Source organism: Capra hircus, chromosome 1, assembly GCF_001704415.2.
Source record: "Capra hircus breed San Clemente chromosome 1, ASM170441v1, whole genome shotgun sequence".
In the NCBI taxonomy this organism is placed as follows: domain Eukaryota; kingdom Metazoa; phylum Chordata; class Mammalia; order Artiodactyla; family Bovidae; genus Capra; species Capra hircus.
The window spans coordinates 42,849,426-42,868,536 of record NC_030808.1 but is presented as its reverse complement, the minus strand read 5'-3'; the positions used below and the strand labels follow the sequence as shown (position 1 = coordinate 42,868,536).

At 40.4% G+C, this 19,111-nt stretch overlaps 1 protein-coding gene across 5 annotated transcripts in view; it reads right to left on the bottom strand.

Moving 5' to 3' along the window:
• Window positions 1-19,111, bottom strand: part of ST3GAL6 (ST3 beta-galactoside alpha-2,3-sialyltransferase 6) — an 86,874-nt gene that overhangs the window by 19,042 nt on the left and 48,721 nt on the right. For all 5 annotated transcript variants that reach the window (XM_018057940.1, XM_018058015.1, XM_018057820.1 and 2 more), the window contains 3 exons: window positions 16,160-16,237; window positions 11,587-11,690; window positions 10,540-10,603 (listed from right to left, as the gene is read on the bottom strand). In XM_018057940.1, coding sequence (XP_017913429.1) covers window positions 10,540-10,603; window positions 11,587-11,690; window positions 16,160-16,237 — 246 coding nt within the window. The remainder of the gene's footprint in view (window positions 1-10,539; window positions 10,604-11,586; window positions 11,691-16,159; window positions 16,238-19,111) is intronic.

The following is a 19,111-nucleotide window of genomic DNA, read 5'->3' as shown; positions in this document are numbered from 1 at the left end:
CTCTCTCCATCCAACATCTGACCACAGTAGCTGCTATAAAACACACTTATGTTTCTCTTTGCCATGGATGGTTCACTTTGTTGAAGCAAAATATCAACCTCCCCTCAGTCTCAAGTCTTCCTCCTGGCTGAAAATGCTGCCATGTAAAGACACTGTGAGACTGGAAGATGTCCAGAGCAGTGAAGCAGACACTGATATTTCTTATAGAGCTTGGGCTTTTTTTTTTTTTTTTTAATAAATACACTGCTGACATCTTAAGTTGTCAAAGGCCATGTTCCTGTCCTAGCTGACTGCCAATCTAACCCAGCTCTGCAGATGCTGACATAATTCATTCTGCCTAACTGAGCAACTAGGAAACTTTCACAAATTCCCCATCTGTTTAACAAGCAACTGACTTAACACAGTGCTTCCATTAAGTGAGATATTTATGTTGAGTTACTGTAGAACCACCTGTGCGGGACTCAGGCGCTCTTTGCAGAATGTGACGGTGACGATTGGGAGTGGAGATCTGGTTCATATATTTTAAGTGAGGGCTAAGATTCTGTAATTCAGGGTTTCCACCGCTCTGGCTGTGGAAGGAGGCACTCCCACTGAGGAAAAGGGAACAGCCCTCAGGGCCAGGGTTCAAGCAGGTACTAAGGAGCTCCACGGACAGCCAGGAAGGGTCAGGACCTCATTACACAGGCACATTCTAAGTACCGCTTCTTTGTGATGCAATTCCCTTAAAATATCTTCAATTACTGACATTTATGGGAAAAAAAAAAAAAATATATATATATATATATGGCCATCCTGCACAAGCTGTGCTTGGAGAATAATGAGAAACTAGAGTCCTGAGAAATCAACAGTGACAGCACAGGGCAAATACGGCACGAGAACTACAGTGTGTTATTGCCAAACATTTGTTCTAATTGGGGCATCACTGTGCCCTCTGAACAAAGCAGCTGGAAAGGAATCTAGAGGACACCTCAACCATCCCCCCTCCTTTTTAAAACTGTTTTTTTTTTTAATTAAAATATAATTCACAGGCCACAAAATTCACCCTTTTAAATAATAAAATTCAGCAGGTTCTTAGCATTCACAAAGCTGTGCCACAATCACCATTATCCAACCCAGAACATTTTCATCTCCCCACAAGGACACCCCACAGCCAGTAGGGGTTACTCCACTGCCACCCTCACCCTTATCAGTGGCTCAACTAATCTTTCTATCTACAATTGATTTGTTTAGTCTGGCCATTTCCTGTACAGTAGACATGTTGATATGCTCTTGAGCTCAGTCGTGAGCAACTCTTTGCAACCCCATGGACTGTAGCCTGTCAGGCTCCTCTGTCCATGGAATTTTCCAGGCAAGAATACTGGAATGGGTTGTCATTTCCTATTCAAGGATCTTCCCAACCCAGGGATCAAATCCTCATGTCTTTGCATCTCCTGTATTGGCAGGTGGATTACTTTACCACTGCACCACCTGGAAATGGTAGTCACGTACAGTAAACGCAGTCATACAAGTATGCGATCTTTTGTGACTGATCTCCTTCACTGAACTGAGCAAAATGTTTTCAAGGTTCCTTCATGCTAGAGCATGAATCAGTACTACACTGCTTGTTATGACTGAATTATATTTCATCATGTGGATGTACATTTAATTTATCTATTCAGCAGAGGCTGGACATTTCGACTGTTTCCACTCTGGGGCTATTATGAACGATGCTACTATGAACATTCATTTACAAGTTTCAGGTGGTCATATGTTTTCAATTTAAGCTTTCTATTTTGAAATACAGAGAAGGCAATGGCACCCCACTCCAGTACTCTTGCCTGGAAAATCCCATGGACAGAGGAGCCTGGAAGGCTACAGTCCATGGGGTCACTGAGGGTCGGACACGACTGAGCAACTTCATTTTCATGCACTGGAGAAGGAAATGGTAACCCACTAATTCTAGACTCACAGTAAGTTGCAAAAATACTACTGAGAAGTCCTGCGTACCCTTCACGCAGTTTCTTCCAGTGGTTACACTGACTTAACTATTGCATAATGCTCACCCTCACTTAAAGATTAACTAGCAAAACTGATTCTGGTATAATGTGCATATGCAGTTCTGCCTCTTCTTTTATAAGAAACCAAGGTTCAGAAATTCAGAAATTTGCCCAAGATCACAGGAAAGTTACAACTGACCTGCTGGCTCTAGCAATTTTTCACTATGCTATCTCCTCTATTTTAGATGGACCATGCCACCACCTGCCCTCCCCACTCCCTCACAAAAGAATAAAACAAACAGTTTCCTAACCTATCCTTTTCTGTCCTTATCATCTGTCACCCCATTATTCCTGTCACTTCTCTGCTGCTGAAGTTCTAGCCAGACAGCTAGTTTGAGTATTCCCATAAAAGGAGGAACATGAAAACACAAAGCAAACACAAAAGGTTACTCTAATACTTGTTTTAAAATGGTTTGTCTCTTTGGAACTAGCTAGAGGTGGTGGCTGCATAATATTGTGACTGTAATAAATGCCACTGAACTGTTCTCTTTAAAATGGTTCATTTATCTTATGTCAATTTCACCTTAAGGGGGAAAAAAATGGTTTCTCAACATTTCTTTGAGACTGTTTTTCTTTCCCACATTTAGGATCCTCTGGCCGGAGGTGAAATTACAGAGAAGGCCAACTGACATATTTACTGTGCATGATCTTTAGGACGATAGTTGAGAAAACTTTTTCAGTACTATCTATTCAGAGAAGATTCTATCCAGATCATTTAAGAGGGAAAAACTTGAATATAGTTCTATTTCAATGAATTTACACATGAAACATCAGTTCAGTCACTCAGTTGTGTCCAACTCTTTGCGATCCCAGGGACTGCAGCACACAAGGCCTCCCTGTCCATCACCAACTCCTGGAGCTTGCTCAAACTCATGTCCATCAGGTTGGTGATGACATCCAATCATCTCATCCTCTGTCAGACTCTTCCCCTCCCGCCTTCAGTCTTTCCCAGCATCAGGGTCTTTTTGAATAAGTCAGTTCTTTGCATCAGGTGGCCAAGTACTGGAGTTTCAGCATCAGACCTTCCAATGAATATTCAGGACTGACTTCCTTTAGGATGGACTGGTTGGATCTCCTTGCAGTCCAAGAGACTCTCAAGAGTCTACTCCAACACCACAGTTCAAAAGCACCAATTTTTCAGCGCTCAGCTTTCTTTATAGTCCAACTCTCACATCCACACATGACTAATGGAAAGACCACAGCTTTGATTAGAAGGACTTTTGTCAGCAAAGTAATATCTCTGCTTTTTAATATGCTGTCTAGGTTGGTCATAGCTTTTCTTCTAAGCAACAAGCATCTGTTAATTTCATGGCTGCAGTCACCATCTGCAGTGATTTTGGAGCCCCCCAAAATAAAGTCTGTCACTGTTTCCATTGTTTCCAGATTTATTTACCATGAAGTGATGGGACCGGATGCCATGGTCTTAGTTTTCTGAATGTTGAGCTTTAAGCTAGTTTTGTCACTCTCCTCTTTCACTTTTATCAAGAGGCTTTAGTTCTTCTTCACTTTCTGCAAAACGCACTGGTCACAGCAAACACCCTCTTCCAACAATACAAGAGACTGTTATACACGTGAACATTACCAAGTGGTCAATACCAAAATCAGATTGATTATATTCTTTGCAGCCAAATATGGAGAAGCTCCTTACAGTCAGCAAAAACAAGACCGGGAGCTGACTATGGCTCAGATCATGCACACTTTATTGCAAAATTCAGATTTAAATTGAAGAGAAAACCACTAGACCATTCAGGTATCAATCAAATCCCTTGTGATTATATATAAGTAACATAGAGATGTTTTAGTTTAACCCTATGAAAATATTAAAAATGGTTTGAGGTCAGGACTTCCCTGGTGGTCCAGTGGTTAAGAATCTGCCTTGAAATGCAGGGGACACAGGTTCAATTCCCTGGTCAAGGAACTAAGATCCCACATGCCATGGAGCAACTAAGCCTGAATACTGTAATTACTAAGCCCACAATCTCTGGAGCCCCATGAACTGCAACCAGAGAGCTTGTGCACCACAACAAAAGATCCTGCATGATGCAAGAAGACCTTACATGCTGCAACTAAGACCCAATGCAGTCTTAAATATTTTTTTGCTAAATGGTTTGAGGTTAAGGATAAAAACAGAAGCCACATTAAATAATGGTGGGGGATTGCTTACAGCCCTGGAAATTCTAAAGAATATATCAAACAGAATTCACAGTTACAGTGTTTTCTTTCCTTTACCTCTTCAGATGATGCTCAATCTAAGACATTAACTGTGGAGTCTTCTGTTAAAATGCAGAGGGAGGAAATAGAGAGGAGTGCAAGTGTAGAGACCTCCTAACCTCTAATGGACCTCAGTGTTCTCATCTTCATAATGAGGGAACTGGACTGGTGATCTCCATCCTTCCTGCCTCTGACCCACTCTGTGACTTTACCATGCTTTTGGGTCTGGCTCCCAGTCCACAGGCTTCCCAGGCGGCACTAGTGGTAAAGAACCCACTTGCCAATGCAGGAGATGCAAGAGACACAGGTTCGATCCCTGGGTGGGAAAGATCCCCTGGAAGAAGGCAGGGCAACCCATTCCAGTATTCCTACCTGGAGAATCCCCATGGACAGAGGAGCCTGGCAGGCTCCAGTCCATGGGATTGCAAAGAGTCAGACAGGACTGAAGCGACTTAGCACAGCACAGACCCAGTCCACACAACTGAACAGGGACAGGGAACTCAGGTAACTGGGATTCTTCAGGGAATGGTTCAGCAACCTCAACCTTCACCCCATCCCAACCTGTTGGACCACTGCTCAGGAGAGAAACCCAGAAAGAATATAAAGTAAAAAGCCCAAGATTACTAACCTTCCATTAAAAACACATACCTCAAGGATCGAACCAAGAAGAAGACATAACAATTACAAATATTTATGCACTCAACATAGGAGCATCTCAATACATATGGCAGATGCTAACAGCCATAAAAGGAGGCATCAACAGTAACACAATAATAGTGAGGGACTTCAGCACCCCCCTTACACCCACAGACAGATCATCCATACAAAATAAACAAAGAAATACAAGCTCTAAGTGACTCAACAGACCAGATAGATTTAATTGATAATTTTGGACATTCCACCCGAAAGCAGTGAATACACTTATTCTCTAGAGCCATGGAACATTCTCCAGGATAGACTACATCTTGGGTCACAAATCAAGTCTCAGAAGATTTAATAAAACTAAAACAGTCTCAAGCATCTTTTCTGACCACAGTACTATGAGATTAGAAATTAATCTAAGGAACAAAACTATAAAAAGTACAAAAACATGGAGGCTAAACAATGCACTGCTAAATAACCAAGTGATTACTACAGAGACTAAAAGTAGGAAATAAAAATACATAGAAATAAATGACAACAAAACCAATGACCAAAGACCTATGGGATGCATGTACCCCCAGTGTTCATTACAGCACCATTTACAATAGCCAAGACATGGAAGCAGCCTAGATGTCCATCAACAGATGAATGAATAAAGAAGGTGCAGTATATATACACACAAAGGAATATTACTCAGCCATAAAAATGAATGAAGTTGAGTCAGTGGAAGTGATATGGATGAACCTAGAGTCTGTCATACAGAGCGAATTAAGTCAGAAAGAGAAAAACACCGTATATTAACACATATATATGGATTCTAGAAAAATGGTACTGATGAACACATTTGCAGGGCAGGAACAGATGTGCAGATGTAAAGAATGAACTTGTGGACACAGCAAGGGGGTGGGGGTGGGGGGACAAACTGACAGACAGTGTTGACATATATACAGTACTATGGATAAAACTGATAGCTAGTGGGAAGCTGCTGTATAACACAGGGAGCTCAGCTCGGTGCTCTGTGATGACCTAGAGAGGTAGAATAGGGCAGAGGGTGGGAGGGAGACTCAAGAGGAAGGGGATATATGTATACATATAGCTGACTCACGATACTGTGTAGCAGAAACACAACATTGTAAAGCAATTATATTTCAATTTAAAAAAACCATATACCAAAAAGATAAACAAATAAAATAAGAATGGGGGATGCAAATGGCCTATTGTGTGTTCTCATCTTTTCACAGGAATAACTGAGAACTGTCACAAAATCATGGAGAAAGGCAATTTTCTAGAATGAATATTTTTTCTAAAATGAAATCTTTTCATATAATGAAAATATAATAGATGTAATTTGAAGAGGAGAGGCCAATTATTACAATTTTTGCTAAGTGACCAAAAAACTCTGAAAAAGAACAGGTTGGTGGGGAGCAGTGTTAGTGGTGGGGGCAAAGAGGTTAGGGAAACATGGAGGTGGAACAAAGAACAAGCATGGAATTGTTACAACTCCAAGGGTCTTCCACACAGAGTTATGGCCAAACACACACTCCTGTTCCCTGCCCTCTAATTCTGGCCCAAGTTCCTCATGGTACTAACTTTCGAAAAAGGCTTATCTGGCTCACTGAGTTACTTTACTCATGTTACCTACAAAGATGGCATAAAAAAGACCTCTGTAAGAAACTCCACCTCCGAATGATCTGCGACATCAACATTTTTCAACAGCTTTCATCTCCAAGAGACAAACCACACTGGCTGCTTCAAGGGAGCGAGGTTGGTATAGTGTTATATAACTGACTTCAGAATCTTGAATATCTCCAGGCACAGAAACAGAAAATGGTAGACAACACTGACAAAGACTGTTACTTGCCACTCAATAATTATGTTTCATTAGGTGGGCACACAGCCACCTAGAATAGAGGCTACACTTTCCAGTCCACCTCCCAGCGAGGTGTGGCCCTGTGATTATACCTCTAGCCAGTGGGATATAATTGGTGGCTGCCAGCAAGTTTTTTTTTTTTTTTTTTTTAACAATTAGTCCTCTTTGGGAGACAGGGAGATGATGGGGAGCCTTGGTTTGTAGCATTGCCATTTTCCATGGTATACATTCCCACCATGGCTATCTTCAATCTTTCACCTTGATGGATTGGACACAGAGTTGGGAAGAATGCCAGCTATCACAGGTTGGTACCAACTAGCTCCAGCACATCACTGGATGTATGTAATTTTGGGGAAATGGCCTTAAAGAAGGAGGGAAGTCTCAATGGCTGGGGGCATGCCCTTCCTCCTTTGTCCCCTCTACTGGCTAGAATGTACATATAACTGGTCAAAGTCCAACCATCAGAATGGACCATAGGGAGGAATAACAGTCACAATAGAGAAGCCTTGGTCACTGAGCTGGTCTGAGAATGCTTACATGCAGACTTCATTTACATGCCAATTGTCAGAAAGAGGAAAATTTGTATCGTATAAGTGGAACTGATATTTGGAGTTTTCTCATTCACAGTGTAATCCATCCCAGAATGTCCCTAGGACAGTGCTTGCACTGCAGAGGGTGAAAGTTCAATCCCTCCCTGGGGAACTAAAATCCTGCAAGCCAGGTAGAGTAGCCAAAAAAAAAAACAAAACAAAAAAGAAATCTACCCCAACTAAGAGATCGTGCTTGCTACATGGGGTAAGTAAAGAGTTCAGATCTGAAACAATGAAAAAGTATCTGAAGCTTTCTGGAAGGACAAAGAGGACAGAGGGTGAATGGAAAAGCCAAAGGGGGAAGGGACTTGAAAAGGAGGTTCTTGCCTCTCTCCACCTGAGCCCCTCTCCTCTCTGACCCACAGAATCCTACAAAGAGTGCACCCACAGACCCCTCCTAATGCACGTGGGCCACAGCTCCCAGATCCACAGAGCGGGCTCCGGGAGGACTCCTCAACTAAGAGGGGGTCCAGATCCTCAGCCTGAGAAGACCTACTGTTCTCAGACCTCTTTCTTCTAGAGCATTTTCCCAGGCAAAGAGGAGAAATGAGAACCCTATAAAGGTCACTCGAGGGACAGACTAAGGAGACTCTGAGGCAGCAGTTAGCAGTTAAGTGTATTCTGCTTTGCTGGAGTTTACTTAAAATATAAACTTGGGCATGGGCTGAGGCCTGCTATGATCTTTGGGTTGTACTGTGGGTTTCAGACAAATGTAGAAGGACGAACTTAGAATGTAGGTCAAATTTATTATTAAATGTGAAATCCTCCTAAAAGTCAATATGTAAAAGAAGATAATTTTGTCACAAGTATATTCTTATTTACTTTCAAAACACTCCTTCTGACATCTCTAGGGACCAACTCTGGACACATCAAACAAGCAATTGAGCAGTGCTGAGTGTCCAGCACATCACTGTGCTCACTCTGGGAGGCCCCAACAGGGATATTCGCCATTCACTCCACACCTGAATGGTTTATCAGTACACTGATGTGACTTCCATCTCTTAACAAGTTCAGATCCAAGAACCCTTGTGCCATCAGCATGATTTGCAACCCTTCATCCCCACCCACACCTGCCTCCCTCCCAGTGCTGGTGACACTAAGAACTTGATGTGGGTTGATGGTGGGCATTGGGGGGCACTCCCTATGAGAAAGGAGGAAGTGTGGGGAAGAGCCAGACCAAGTCAGCAAGAAGAGAGGAAGTAGCCTGGCTGAGGTACATACAGATGATGAACACTTGTGTAGAGAGTGGCTCTGAAAGCAACTAAATAAAGCATAGAGAGTTTTAAGCTATGACAAACCTAGACAATGTATTAAAGAGCAGAGGCATCACTTTGCCAACAAAGGTCTGTCTAGTCAAAGCTATGGTTTTTCCAGCAGTCATGCATAGGTGTGAGAGTTGGACCATAAAGAAGGCTGAGCACCAAAGAATTGATTGGTGCTTTCAAACTGTGGTGTTGGAGAAGACTTTTGAGAGTCCCTTGGAAAGTAAGGAGATCAAACCAGTCAATTCTAAAGGAAATCAGCCCTGAATATTCATTGGAAGGACTGATGCTGAAGTTGAAGCACCAATACTTTGGCCACCTGATGAGAAGAGCCAACTCATTGGAAAGACCCTGATGCTGGAAAAGATTGAAGACAAAAGGAGAAGAGGGCATCAGAGGATGAGATGGTTAGATACCATCACCAACTCAATAAACATGAGTTCGAGCAAACTTCAGGAGCTAGTAAAGGACTGGAAAGCCTGGCATGCTGCAGTCCATGGGGTCACAAAGAATCAGATACAACTGAGCAATTAAACAACAGTTCTGAGATAAAGACCAGGCCAGAACAAAACCTCCAGTCACGTACCATCTGGAATCCTGACAGTATCTCACATTTACAGGGACAAAGAGTTTTTCAAAGATTTACAGATACTTGCTACAGTTATTTAAGACATAAACACTATCACTCTTAAACATCCAGCCCTGGATAGACCCATCCAGGTTCACATCTTGGCTCTGACATTCACCAACTATAACAAACGACATGGATTTGCCTAGCCTCAGTTTCTCGATTTTAAAAATGAAGATCATCAAGCATACTCTGCTGGGTGGTTGTAAACATTGGAGAGAACTGATAAAAAGCACACATGCCAAAGGTCGGCATAAAACAGTACTCTACAGATAAGAGTTATATAAACATCAGGAAAAAATATATATGGCTGCTGTGGATATGCAATAAAAATCAAAAGTGATTAGGTTGATGGCATCGTTTTAAATTATAAAAAGTATAATCTGAAATGAATCGACATTATTACATAAATTACACCTCAATCATCTAGGTCCCTGACAGAGAAAAAAGAGATAAATTCAGACAAAATCTGGCACTGCTCCTCCAGCGCTGTCTTGTGAACTGTCTCCAATTTCACACTTTTGTCCACTACCATCATTTCTGTATGTATCAAAAAGTGCCTCTATTCTCTTGGATAAGAAGGGAATTCTTCCCATTTTCCTTTTTAATAGAGGTCTCACATCTGCAGGTCACCCTTTTTATCCCACTGGACAACCAGTTAAATTCCAAAATTCAGTTTAAAACTGAGGGAAATAAGCCCATCTCTGTAAAATAAGTTGACTTGCTAAGAAGTCTGTCTTAGGCAACTCAGTTCCTAAGAGGTAACTGAACACCAAAATTTTCTAAAAACTAAACTGCTTTTTGTTGCCAGAAAATGTGTGTCTAAGCACATCGTTCACTTCCTTCAAATACAATTCTGAATAAAAGGAAGACAGTTGTTTCTGAAATCCAATACTCAAGTGAAACAGAAAAGATTCTCATGATTGAGCAATTTAGAGTGTGTACGGGAAGGTATGGGGACCATGGAGGGAGGCTGTGAGCTGATCAACAGGGAGTATGAATTAATTCTTCAGTAACAACAACTTAGAAAAGATGACTGTGGGTTAAAAATGCCCTGACTTGGCACCAGCATGGTGTGTCATCAAAACTGTCTGCAATTTTGAGCCAACAATTATGCAATGTCTAAATTATATTTGTAGTTTGTTACTTCAAGTGCCACAGAAATAACTCTTAGGCATTTTAGTTATGCACAAAAGCTATGGAATCTTCCTGAGTGAATATATGTTACACTGAAGTACATATTTTGTACTAAAACTTAGCTAAAGCTAAAAGTAAAACAGAAGCAAGAAAACAAACTCACTTGTCAAACTCATCAAAGAGATCACAATTTGGCAGTTTCCAAAGAGCAAGTCGAAAGTGTGTGGCTAGAAAACAAGTGGAGTATTAGGAATAAAAGCAATCATGACTTCCTACATCAATCATGACTTCCTGGTAAACCACTTTATCCTCTGCCCTCCCCCAAATCCCCTTCAAACTGGTATGATTACCTACGATTTATTTCCTGGTGAAAATTCATGATACGACTGCAACTAGTCAGCACTACTTAACAGGGGCACCTAAAATATAAACACTCTAAGGACACTTTCCAAAAACCCCAGAAAAATAATATGCTTAATCTGAAAATAATCATAACCAAAAATTACCATATCAGATGATTCAGAAAATGATATTGATATAGAACTCAATATTCTGCAAGTTTAAACTTATCAAACTCTCTACAATGTATTCTAAATACACACACAGGATTAGCTAAATAAGGAAAATCTAACTCAGGAAACGATAGACTAGTCACCTAAAAGGCTTTCAGGATTTCTCAAAAATCTAGACTGTAAAGCAAAGCAGTGGTCAGTAAGCAGAGGGGAAATTGTTTCCTCATTAGAGGATGGAGCAATTCTCTCTAAATTTAGCAAAAACAAAATATCCTCTGATTCAATTAAAAGACTGCCCAAGGATCTAGAGCTTACTGATGACACAAAACTCCTAGGTAGAGAGACAACGTGGGAGATAGGAGGAAGTCAACCCACAGAATTGTCTTGTTAATTCTCAACTGGAATAAAGTAAGGCATGAACTCACGAATTACGGTGGTAAAACAAAAGCGGGAAAAACAGTTTCTCAACAACAACAACAAAAATCTACCTCTCTTCATTCTTTTATTCTACACTGACTCAAAAGGAATGGGGATTTACATATTAAAATATAATTCCTTTCACCCAATCTCAAAAATCACATCCTTAGGAATCACTATGAAACAAAATGATTAAAAGACCTTAAAATTATATAAAAACATATGGTTCACATCAAACACCAGTCATAGTATTAGGGCAGGGTAAGAATAATATTACTGACCTGATGCTCTTATCCCATAGGGCAAATCAAACTTATCGCTACCGTAGAAGGAAGCAGTATTTTTGAAATTCGCTGCACACAGAAAAGGGTGAAACTGATGATACCTGGAAGAAAAGGATGAAGAATGACTTTCCCAAATGTGTATAATATTTGCAGGTTTTTAAAATCACAACTGTAAAAAACTGTAGTATGTCATTCCTATCGTTATATTGACTATAAAATGAGCATATAATTATTTTTAAGATTCTTTCAAAATCATCTTAAACACAATTTAAATGTTACATAGAATAGGATAGGCAATGGAACTGCACACCCAGAATGGAAATGCTTTCCAGGTAGTAAAACCAAAATTATGTAACAGCTTGGGGGAGGGGATACAAAATTTAAATACAAGTGAACCCCAATGACAGCCATCTACAGGAAGAAACGAAAGAACAAATGAGGGAAAATAAAAGTATAAATGCTGATCCACTCCCCAAAGAAAAGATACCATATATATACAAAGCTGTTGTCAGCAGTGAAAATTAAAATACACTAAAAGCTAGAGATAACTAGAACTGAACTCTCTCCTGATGTCATTAAATTAAAAATATACTCAAGAATGATGGGTGTCTTCTTATTGCTTCCCTGCCCCACTGCTATACTCGGCTACTCTCTCAGTCAAGAACGTGTCATGAGGCATCTTTGTTTTTTAATGGTCCCTTCTTTCCACCTTTACCAGTTTTGTTCCTCCTAAATAAATAAACTGCAGGCGGAGATGAGAGTGCCCCTGGGGTTTCAGAGGCCACATGACAAAATGGAAATAAGAAGCCCCAGAACAGGAATGACCGCTTCCCCAGTGGCTGTGGTAAAGAGTCCACCTTCACGTGCAGGAGGCATGGGTTCAGTCCCTGGGTTGGGAAGATCCTCCGGAGGAGGGCATGGCAACCCACTCCAGTATTCTTGCCTGGAGAATCTCATGGACAGAGGAGCCTGGTGGGCTATAGTCCACGGGGGTCACAAGAGTCGGACACAACTGAAGCAAGTGAGCGTGCACGCGTAAGGATGAATTAGCTTCAGCTTTATCCTGGTTTCGCTACTCAGGAACTACTAACCTGGGCAAGTCACAGGAACTCAAGGTCTCCAGAGCTGAACTGAGAACTGACACCATATTCAGACTGAGCAAAGAGTTGAGAGACCACCCCTTCCTACTTGAGAAGAGTGTGTATGTCAGATTCAGTTGTGACAAGCGTTAGCAGCCTGGGGAGGGGGATCCCAGCCAATTTCAAAAGGTCGTTATCTGTATCAGGGTTGATCTCTAAGCTTGGGATCTCCTCTGGGAAGACAAGTGTCAGGTCTCCTGACTTAAAATTTCTAAATGAAATAATTGTTCAACACGGTGAGCAAAGAATGTGGCCTACCATTTCAGTAAACAAAGGATGTTGAAGCCTTTAACCCTTCAGCTACTCCCTCTGAACCCCAACTGCACTCTGTCGGGAATTCAGGAAGAAAAACAAAAAACAGGATACTGGCCCCTGATAGCTATGGTGCATATCCAAGGAGTAACTTCAATAATCCAGTCTCTTGCATCTTCCCACACATAGAAAAGGGCTGAATTCATTATCTTGAGATGTCTGTCTGGTTTAATTAGCACTAATCTTTTGATGTTTGACTCCCTCATGTTGGTTTGTTGTTTTTGCAAAAACTCCTATAAATCCTGGCTTCTCCTATACCTCTTTCGAACAGTCCCTCAGAGCTTTCTGAGAGGCTGTATCCCCAGCTTAAGTCCTCAGTAACACCCCAAATAAAACATAAGGCTCAACTTTTAGGTTGTGTGTTTTTTCTTTTTTTTTTTTCCAGTTGATAGCACCATGTCTCAGACATAGTTGGGGCTCAATAAGTATCAGCCTCATCTATAATAATTATACATGACATTGTATAAACTTTATATTACAGTGGGTTATATTACATTATAATGATCATATTATATATCTGCTCTTGGTACTCCTACAAAAGCCCAGAAAGAAAAGTAAATTCTACTAGTCAATTTAGACTGTCAACAAAAAAGGTGACCTGCCATTTCAGTAAACAAAGGAAGCTGAAGCCAGCGAGCCTTCAGCCACTACAGCTGCCCCAGAGGGAAATTCACAATGGAGAAAAACAGAATACTGGTCTTAGACAGTGCCCTAGACAGTTATGGTGCATAACAAAAAGAATAATTCAATAAACCCAGACTCCCGCATCTTCCTATCTATGGAAAAGCATGAAAATCAATAACTTGAGATGTCTGTTTTTGTGATTAGCAGTCATCTTTTAACATTTGACAACATGTCTGTTTGTCTTTTTCAGTAAAAACTACTCTATATCCTGGCTCCTCCCTTACCTCTTTGGAAGAATTCCTCAGAGCTATTTGAGAGGCTGCCATCTCAGGCTTCAGTCCTTAGTGTTTGTGCTCTGCTCTATCGCTCAGTTGTGTCCAACTCTTTGTGACCCCACAGACTGTAGCCCACCAGGTTCCTCTGTCCATGGATTTTTTTTCTAAGCAAGAATACGGGAGTGGGTTGCCATTTCCTCCTCCAGGGGATCCTTCCGACCCAAAGATCGAACCCACATCTCCTGTGTCTGCTGCACTGCAGGTGGATTCTTTACCTGCTGAGCCACAGTAAGGTAACAAGGTTCCCAAGTAAAACATTCTCAACTTTTAGGTTGTGCTTTTTAAAATTTTATTCAGTTGACAAGATAAAGAAACTGAAGCTATAAAAAAGTGAAGTAACTATTATCTGGAGTTACTAATCCATTTGTTTCAGCTAACAAAGCTGAAACCACGCCTAACCTCAACACTAAGCAAAGGGGCCCAGGCCTAGCACATTTACTGCAGGTAACACTGCCAGGTTTCCCAGCAGAGCTTCTCCCAATGGCTACTGGCAAAGGATAGCCCTGCCTCCAAGGAATACTATTCACAAGACAGGTGTGCAGACTTACACATCTGCTGAGCAGTCTTTCATAAATATTTTAATCCCTTTGGGTTTTCTCAGAAAGGAAATACCTTTCTTCTCTAAAGCTAAAGATAAAAGAGTACCTTGATTCTAGAGAAGCATTCCAAACCTGTGGTCTGCAACCGTTCGTGGCTCATGAAGTCAATTTTGCAAGTCAAGATCAGCTCATTTTTAAAAAGTGAATAGAACAGATTATAGGCTATCTGGAGTAGGAAAGGTAAAAATTGTTTATTTTTTATTATAAATAAACTTAGTACAAACACTAAGTTCCAAGGCAAGATATACTTCTTACTATGGGTCATGGTAAACAAAACAATTCTTTAATCACTCGTCTAGTTTTGCAATGGTCCTAACTGGACACACACCCATGGCTTGACTACAAGTAGCCACGGCACACCCATAGTTAGACATAAAAACATTTTATGTTTCTAAAGCATTCCAGAGTTGGCTGATTTTAAAGGGACTGGTGGCCTCTAAAGATTAAGAACCAGTCATGGAAAGGTACTGAGAAATGGACCATTTCCTGCCATACCAGCAAATAATGTCTTAGTCACCAGTGATTGTAGCCACCACTGATGGTGAACTGGTGAGCCCTGAGGGAACTCAGGATGTGAAAACACAGGACATTAGCCCCAGAGAGCTAAGGTGCATGTTAAAGGAATGATTTCAGTGGGCCCAGACTCTTGCATCTTCACATACATAGAAAAGCACTAAGTTCCTTGAGATATCTGGTTTTCCTTTAATTAACAATACTATTTTAACATTCAGACTACCTGCCCTTTGTTGCAAAACTTCTATATAACCTAGCTTTCCCTCCTTGAAGCAGTTCTCTCAGGGTTACTTGAGATGCTGCCTCCTGGACTTAAAGTCCTAAAAACGCCCACCACATAAATCATAACTCTCAACTTTTAGGCTGTGAATGTTTTTTAAGTTGACAGGACAGTACAATAATATAAGGAAATAAGGAAAAAAAGACAATGTGAATTTTAGATCCTTAACAGACAAAAATGCTGAAAAGCTTGTATGTGTTTACACAGTTGAACATGCCCAGACCTGACTGTCATTTATTTCTGGAAGCATTCTGACCAGCACTCTATCAAAGCTGTGGTGAAAAAAGAATATTTGTGGATGGAAGAGTAAATTCTTTTCAAGTCCTGACAACCGTAATCAACAATCATTATTTATATTCTATGAAGTTCATTAAAAGTTTGTGAAAGGAAAATTTCTGCTGTAAACTTTAACCCAGAGGTAAGGCAGAAGAAACCACAAAATAAAAAGGGTGGAAAATAACATGGGAACGAGGGTGAGAAAAAAGGACAGCGCACTCTTATTATCAAACACAACCAGACCTCTCTAATCTCACCTGTGTGAAAAGAAAACTGGTCTGACTGAGTTCTTCAATGCCTTTTCTTAAAATATATGCAGAGTTCTGACTAAAAGCACAAAAAGACATAGGACAGTCAAGCTCTTCCTTAAATGTAGGGTATCCATTTTACATTGCTCAGTTTTGCACAGAAAAAAAAGCAAACAAGTGTGGAGAACAATTACAAACACATTTTTGAACATTTTGTGTGCCACGGTTTCTTTTGTATTTTTACCTCAGGAGAGAGGCAAAAGCTGGCTTTGATAAACAAGGCTGGATCTTATTTCTCGGCTTCATTTCCATAGGTGTCACCCTAGGAGACAAAAAAAAAGTGTCAGTCAGAAGGCAGAACTGGGCAGCCAGCCCAAAGGGAAGCAAACGCCCTGGGAAGCCAAGCGGTACCACCAGGGAGAGGCTTCTCAGACAGGGGATAGGAATCCTCACTGCCCCTGAGGTAGGACAGAAACTTCTCCTAGTCCTGGACGTCTGAGGATTCATAGATATAAAGCAAGAGAGAGTAGAAAAAAGGCTGAGGTGGCAAGTGACCCAAAAGGGTCAGAGAGCAGAGACTCAAAGGACCCTTCGAGAAGAACTAGGAAAAAAATAAAGAAAAAAGAACCAGGACTCCCACACTATGGAAGCCATGGCCTGGCTCATATTTCAGAAGTTCTTGGACACCTGAGAAATGCACACGGCTGTCAAGGTCCTCCATGCCACCTGCGTGGATACCTATGGGCACCGAATGCCAGAGAGACGCTGCCCTGAGCAGGTTCCATAGCCCCTGCCGGTGACCTGAGGACTCCACCGTCCCACTATTTGGCGTCATAGCGAACTCTCCACCATTTGAAAGGGTATTGTGAAACAAGACAGAGCATGACAGTGAAGACAGATGAAAGGGCCGGGGCAGCAGGATCCAGACTCAGCCAGGAAAGAGGAAAACAGCTTCATGTGAGAAACTAGGAATGATCATCAGTTGTATGGAGAACTAACCTAAAATAGAAAACCAATCAGTTTTCTTCTATAATCACCAGATTTAAACAGAAATAGCCTAACCCCTTCAGGGACTGACTCAATTTTAAACTTTTTTAGTACAAAATTCCCGGTTAAAACTCTAGGTTTCTGTAGTATGAGGCTAGTAGAAAAGACTCATCTTTGGTAAATACCCCAAATGGCAAAAACCTCTTGATTTACTTGTAAAGAAGATAAATAAATATGGTGGGATATGACACCAAGCCATGAAAATCATATTATAATCTGAGGACAAAATAAAGTATAAAATATTACTTGGCTTCCAAGTCTATTAAAATAGAAAACAAACTATTTGAGGACATTGTGAAGCCAAACTTTGAGTGTTTTTTTTTTTAAAAAAAAAAAGACAATAATTATTATTCTTAAATAGTTCAGGAAGCACGTTCACAGCATCTGAGGTAATTTCATGATATTTTCTGTGGAGTAATTTGTTAGTTTAGGAGTCACATGAACACGCCTCGAATTCTAATGACAAAAAAACGTGCTGAATTTGGACCCTTTTCATTGTCTTCTTTATCATTTCCCCTGTGAGCCAGAATATGATTTGTTGGGAATTAGCAATCTAGCCAACTTCGTGCTTTCTGTTCTGTTCTTATCTCCCATTACTAAGTGTGGAACAGAGACAGGAAGGTGCAAAGATACAGGGAGAGATGCCTGTAGGAGCCTCACGTGGTGTACGAACAGACTTCTAAGACCTCTGACTCACTGGTGGTGGTGGTTTAGCAGCCAAGTCCAACTCTTGCAACCCCATGGACTGTAGCCTGCCAGACTCCTCTGTCCATGGGGATTCTCCAGGCAAGAATACTGAAGTGGGTTGCCATTTCCTTCTCCAGGGGATCTTCCCCACCCAGGGATCAAAGCCGGGTTGTCCAAAAACCTCAATACTTACAGCCAAACCCACACACCTGGCACTGGGTTTTTCCAGTGACCATAAAGAGCATTACAATGATTTGCCTAACTTCCTTCCATAAAGAGCACTACAATGATTTTTCAACCAACCAGTAATGAAATCAAATGCAGAAGCACTATTTTTTTTTTAAATTTAGTAAAACAAAACCTAGAAACATGATCTAGCATCTACTGTTCAAACACTGGCAAAAAATACTGAACTTTTGTCTAAGTGAAGAAGTTTTTTGTGGTTTATTTGACGTCATATAATACCACCCATTCAGAATTTAAAGGTCATTGAAACTTGATTCCTTGCCAAAGGACTGGCAATAGGAAGAAAGGATACCTTGAGACTAACAGACAGCTGTCCTCCAGGACTACATTATACATTTACAAGCTAAGTAATTGGGTTTTCCAACCTGCTGTCCACATCACAATTTTTCTGCTCCAGTCATTTGCAAAAGAGTTTCTTTTTAAAAAACATTTATACTAAACAGTAGGCAATTTCTGAGCAGAACTCTGGGAAACTCAAGCAAAGTAATTTCTGAATTCTGAGTTTTAAAGATATATTTTGAGGAGAAAAAGACATTATTTTGATGCTTTCATATTAGTAGTTTTGAATAACCCATCCTCAGTGTTAAAAAAAAACTGTTTCGTGTAACTGAGGATACTTTTGGTTCAAACCATGTAATTTTACATGGTTTGTTGCAAATAAAGCAATATGTATAGTAACTTTTCTATTTATCTTTATTATAGAAAATATTTTAGAATGTTCTTGATAGACTAGCATGATTATCAATGGTCTCAAACTCTTGGTGGGAATGGTAGTTAAGCAAAGTATAGCTCAAGAATTTGGAAAATTAGGAAGAGAGAACCTCTCTCCCCACCCCACCTAAATGTGAAATTTGGTAAATTAGAATACTTTATAAAATCAAATTCATATTAATTACCATTATAAGAGGTGTTTGTTTTTAACTACATTGAAGATAATCAGGAAAGCTTTTTTTCCTTAACATTTCTCCCTAGGGTAGCATCATAACAAAAACTTAATGCTAGGAAACATTTTATATGCTATAAAATGTTTAATACACAGTTTAAACTAGATTATCTGTTTCTTCTCCCACAATAACTAATCTGTTTTTAGTATCAGCAACATTTGGCAAGTTTATTTTTTAGATATAAACTGTGGTTCATCTGTTCACTGCTTTAAGTAAAAAAACTCATTCCCAGGAGAAAGCAGAAAAAGCATCAATTAACAAGAAAGACAAGT